Below are 5,930 nucleotides of genomic sequence, written 5' to 3' on the forward strand. Positions count from 1 at the left end.
GAGCCAGAGAGGAACGATTTAAAGTCAGTGCTCGACTTCAGTCTGTAATTTTAAGAACCACAAATCAAGCCAGAAATCTTGGTGTAGTCATGGACTCAGACCTGAATTTGAGGAGCCACATTAAGACAATTACAAAGTCAGCCTACTATCACCTGAAGAATAGATCAAGGATTAAAGGACTTATGTCTCAGCAGGACCTGGAAAAACTTATCCATGCATTTATCTTCAGTCGACTCGACTACTGTAACAGTGTCCTTACAGGCTCCCTAAGAAATCCATCAGACAGCTGCAGCTGATTCAGAACGCTGCTGCTCGAGTCCTCACTAAGACCAAAAAGGTGGATCACATCACTCCAGTTCTGAGGTCTTTACATTGGCTTCCTGCTGTTAGTTTATAAAGCACTAAATGGTTTAGGGCCAAAATACATTTCTGATCTGCTTTGTTATGAACCATCCAGACCTCTCAGGTCGTCTGGGGCAGAATTAAATATTTAAGACTTTTCTTTTTACCACTGCCTTTAACTAGTAGATTGATAACTTACACTGCACTGTAACTTTTACTGTCCTGTTTTCTTTTTCTTTGTTTTTAGCTTTTTTAATGTGTATTTGTTCAATTTTCCTACGTTGCTTTTAAAATTTATATTTCCCTGTTGCTTTTATGTTTTATGTAAAGCACTTTGAATTACTTTGTTGTTGAAATGTGCTATACAAATAAACTTGCCTTGCTTGCTCGGCTACGACCGGTGACCGGGGCTGAGCAGGGTCAAATATCCAATTTTCTGCTGGCGACAGTGAACAGGCTGCGCCGTGTTTCACATGTGTGCACAGACAGTAAGCTCATGTCACAGCCGCACAGGCTGAAACACATTTCAGGTGTGTGGAAGTTATTCACGCAGCGCTCCCTCTGCAGAGAAACCCAGAAAGAGACGCGGTGGACATTAAAAGCAGGGAGCAGGTGAAGACTCATGGTCATTCAGACCACGTGGTCTCTATTGGTGATTAACAACAAGCCTCCTCCACATGCTGGGAAAACCAAACGAGTTCTTATAAATAAAACAGCTGACAGATAAAGTCAGAGCAGACAGAGATGACAGGTGGAGCTTCTGTGTCTGAGGGGAAAGCAAGGTGAGCAGATTACTGTAGTTTGTGATTAAACACAAATTAAGAAGAATTAAAATTGTGTGCAATTTATTTTCAGCTCCTTCCAGTGAAAATGTTATTTTATAATCAGTGTTTCATTCTGACCAGTGAGACCAGCCAACGTTTATACTGGTGCTGATGGGGGTCAAAAAGATTTTTCCAATAAATAGTTACAAGATGTTTGTGTGTGCTGTCAGTTATAGATCTTAGAAAGAAAGAAAATGGGAATCGGCCCAAATCAGAATCTGCAGGTCAAACCTTTTAAAAACCAGTAACTGGAATCAGTGCATCTCTCACTACAGCGATAATCCTGAGTGTGATCCGACATTAGGCTGAGACCACAGATCCACCGTTGTGATGGCTTTTGCGCATTATGATGTTAAGTAGCAGATGATTTGGTCTGCTGCTGTTAAATATCTGATGTCTGTAAGAGACGTCCTCCTAAACGACTTTGCAGCCTAGAGGACGCAAGTGATTTAGGATAATATGGCCGCGTGGTGAACCGAAGAACTGAAGTCATATTTAAATAACTATTGCTATACTTTAACTTCTCTCTGTGTACACGTATCCTATACAAGTACACTTTTGGCTGTATTATTTGTGTCCCCCTCAACAATTGCTCTCGTGAAAGTTTATTGTCCCCCCCTACTGTGAGATGAAATTTACGCCCATGCCGACACCAGACCAGAAATATTCTTCTGTAACTAAAACATAATCAGGGTCTGGTTCAGAACCAGAGGCCACCGACAGGACGACCTGACTGCTACTGTTCAGTAATAACGTAATACGATTCTGTATGAGTGAGTTAAAATGGTGAAAACATGAACAGGGTCTGGTTGCCAAACATGCAGCTCTATGTTAGTAAGGCCTCCAGGTCCAGGTTGTCCCCCCTCTTGTTCACAGGAGCCCAAACACACCAATAATGTACTAATGATAACGTATGCCTCACACAGACAACTAAATAAAGTGATGAGTGATTTTATTTTTTTATTTCCTGTGTCTCAGTTGGAGCAGCAGCAGAGTGAAAACGTTTGACTTCAGGACAAGAAGAGAAATAGTGTTTCAAGAGAAACTGGACTTTCATTTCATCAAATCTCAAAAAAATTGATCTTCTAAATCCAAACAGAACCAGTAGACCAGAGAACAAGTAGACCACAGAACCTGAAGACCACACAGAACCAGTAGACCAGAGAACCTGAAGACCACACAGAACCTGAAGACCAGAGAACAAGTAGACCACAGAACCTGAAGACCAGAGAACAAGTAGACCACAGAACCTGAAGACCACACAGAACCAGTAGACCAGAGAACCTGAAGACCACACAGAACCTGAAGACCAGAGAACAAGTAGACCACAGACCCTGTAGACCACACAGAACCTGTAGACCAGAGAACCAGTAGGCCAGAGAACCAGCGGGCCAGAGAACCTGTAGACCACACAGAACCAGTCGACCAGAAAACCTGTAGAGCCGAGAACCAGTGGACCAGAGAACCTGTAGACCACACAGAACCTGTAGACCGCAGAACCAGCAGACCAGAGAACCTGTAGACCACTAAGACCCTGAAGACTACACAGAACCTGTAGACCACACAGAACCTGAAGACCAGAGAACCAGTAGGCCAGAGAACCTGTAGACCACACAGAACCTGTAGACCGCAGAACCAGTAGACCAGAGAACCTGTAGACCACACAGAACCAGTAGACCACAGAACCTGTAGACCACACAGAACCTGTAGACCACACAGAACGTGAAGACCAGAGAACCAGTAGACCAGAGAACCTGAAGACCACAAGAACCAGTAGAGCAGAGAACCTGTAGACCACACAGAACCTGAAGACCACAGAACCAGTCGACCAGAGAACCAGTGGACCAGAGAACCTGTAGCCCACATAACCTGTAGACCACACGGAAACCTGTAGACCACACGGAACCTGTAGACCAGAGAACCTGAAAACCGCAGAGAACCTGTAGACCACACAGAACCTGTCCTGCAGCCTGTTGGAACAGGAGACGTGGTGAAACTCTGGTTCCACTACATAAATACTGAATAAAAAAAAACTCAAACCGTCTCGACGTTCTGCTTCATAGTTTGAAACTTATTACAAGGATGTCGTTTAGTCTGTAAATTGATGAACTAAAGTGATGATGACGATGACGATGACGACGACTGCAGAAAGTTTCCAGGTTCTCACATGAAAGAAAACAAAAAAGTCTTTATTTGTAGTTTCAGGTTTTATTTCGGGTCACATGTTTCAGTACACTTGAATAAGCTCCACCCACTCCACAAGAGGCCACACCCCGTTTTCCTGCACGTTGCTAGGTGACGTCTTCCAGTCCCAGCTCCTCACGGGGACGCTCCAGCTGGCGCCGTAGTTCGCCTTCACGTAGTCGAGCGTTTCGCAGGGAACACGCACCTTCAGCTCCAGAAGCTCCGCCCAGCAGAGCGAGAAGCGAGGGAAGACGTACCTGAGGGGAGACAGAATCAGAATCCGGTTTATTTTCACACGCCAGGAATTTGCCTTGGTATAAAGTGGTGCTCACAGTACACAAGATAAATAAAAATAAATACAGTCCGGACCAGTCCACGCCGGACCAGTCCACGCCGGACCAGTCCACGCCGGACCTGACCACACTGGACCTGACCACGCTGGACCTGTCCACGCTGGACCTGTCTGGTACCACGCTGGACCTGTTTGGTACCACACTCGGACCCAGGTTTGGCCTTCTGTCAACATGGCAAATTGTAGACCGCAGCGGCCTCCTCAGTGTGCGCCACATGGTGTCATGAGACTTTCTAATGAAATGATTTTGTCCTTATTACTGACTAACTACAGATTTGCATGGATATGTTTTTGTATCGGGTCCCGCAGAAAGAGTTCCGAGTGGAGCCAGACAGATGTTGACAGGCGTGTCGGTGAACGCCGACCTAAAGAGACAGTAATCTGATTTACTTGAACTTCCTGCCACTCTTCGCCTGCGTTCCTCCGTTCCACACGACGTCTCCGTCCTCGTAGAAGAAGAAAACATCCAGTTTGACGTCGTCACTCAGAAACGAAAGCTCTAGACTGTCCTCCACCTGCATTTCAAAATAAACACCAGCTTTAGAATTAATTCAAAAATAAGACACCCACCTGCTTCACCATAAAGTGAGCATCTTTTGGCTTCAGTGTCCAATCAGCATTCACTCCAGGGTCACATGACTGATTGATCGTCACACGCTTTGAACGCCTCACGAAGGAGTTAAACGTCACTTCCTGTGTGCCTTCTGTGGCGCTAGTGAGCACCTGCTAATTTACACGCTATGGCTTGTATAATATAACAAAGGGCTCACTTCCTGTTGCCAGCAGGTGGCGCTATGACATTGAGTGAATATTGGCTTGTACATGTGTTCAAGACGGGACTCTTTTCAAAAATGTAAAATATGGTGCAGATCTGAGTATGTACACTGCAGTTACAACAACTTCCTGTTTCATGGCGAATCAGCGATTCTCGACGAGCGTGCCCATAGTGTGGCGTCGAAAATCGCTGATTCGCGTAGGAACAGGAAGTTGTTGTAACTTCTGTTTCACGACAGCTCACAGATAGCTTAAGTTTTCAGTGTCGATGACTTTAGACTGCACAGGGAAAAGCTGAAGTCGGTCGGACTAATTCTGTAGGAGGACTTCGTTAAAGTGCGGCGCCTGTAAATCGTCAAAAATGACTATTACATTCAAAATGGCCGACTTCCTGTTGGGTTTAGGGCATTGCTCCCGGAGGCTTTTTATACGTCTGGACAGGATACATCTGCCACAAACATTTCATACAAGGACACGTCCATTTTTTCACACTTGAAAAGGTTTTGGTGTTTCTGAGCATGTTAAGGCGCGAAAATAAAGAATTCCTCGCATATTTCATAATAATAAAGTTTTCACCTTTCCAAACTTGTGTTTGAGTGACAGGCCGGCGTCCCTGAACGCTGCGACAATGTCCGACCTGAAGTCCACAATGAAAATCCCGATATCGACGTCACGACTGTACGAGATGATACTGCACTGCCTGAACCAGCCTGCAGGGGGCGAGAGACATCCACAGAGACAGGGAGAGAGAGGGTTAGCATGCTAGCGTGTTGTTCCACTGTAATGATAGCGTGTTGTTCCACTGTAATGTTAGCGTGTTGTTCCACTGTAATGTTAGCGTGTTGTTCCACTGTAATGTTAGCGTGTTGTTCCACTGTAATGTTAGCGTGTTGTTCCACTGTAATGTTAGCGTGTTGTTCCACTGTAAGGTTAGCATGATAGCACGTTGTTCCGCTGGAAGGTTAGCATGATAGCGTGTTACCCAGACAGGTGCCGCTGCTGAGCCAGAAGGGGATGTCGAGGTGAGCGAGCGTTCGAGCAGCTAAATGCAGCAACGACTTCACTTTCCTCCGAAACTCCACAGCCTCCGGAGACGAGTCCTCAGGGTAGAGCTGCAGTCAGAGAGAGAGAGAGAGAGAGAGAGAGAGAGAGAGAGAGAGAGAGAGAGAGAGAGAGAGAGAGAGAGAGAGAGAGAGAGAGAGAGAGACCACCTTTATTTACAACATACAGATAAAACCAGTCTGTTACCACTAGCAAACTTTGTTACAAAATCTCAATTACGGGGAAAAAATAAAAAAAAAAAACACAAAAGAAAAGACACAAAAAAGAAACAACAACAAACTGACTTAAAAAGTTAACAGTAAATCATCATTTTCATCAACTCTACATAACACTTCATTTATAGCCCAAGTATTCACGAACATTGGTAAGCACCCAACCAAAGTATAGTATGC

The 5,930-nt window shown here is 45.0% G+C and overlaps 1 protein-coding gene across 1 annotated transcript; it reads right to left on the reverse strand.

The window, feature by feature from the left end:
- Window positions 1-3,358: 3,358 nt before the first annotated feature.
- fktn (fukutin) lies at window positions 3,359-5,594 on the reverse strand (the record flags this gene model as incomplete). Its single annotated transcript, XM_046043449.1, is given in 4 exon segments — window positions 3,359-3,607; window positions 4,093-4,217; window positions 5,053-5,186; window positions 5,459-5,594. Coding segments are annotated over 4 exon segments (609 nt in total), but the record flags the coding sequence as incomplete, so codon positions are not given.
- Between the last annotated feature and the right edge of the window lie 336 nt (window positions 5,595-5,930).

This window comes from Micropterus dolomieu, unplaced genomic scaffold, assembly GCF_021292245.1.
Source record: "Micropterus dolomieu isolate WLL.071019.BEF.003 ecotype Adirondacks unplaced genomic scaffold, ASM2129224v1 scaffold_339, whole genome shotgun sequence".
Classification (NCBI taxonomy): domain Eukaryota; kingdom Metazoa; phylum Chordata; class Actinopteri; order Centrarchiformes; family Centrarchidae; genus Micropterus; species Micropterus dolomieu.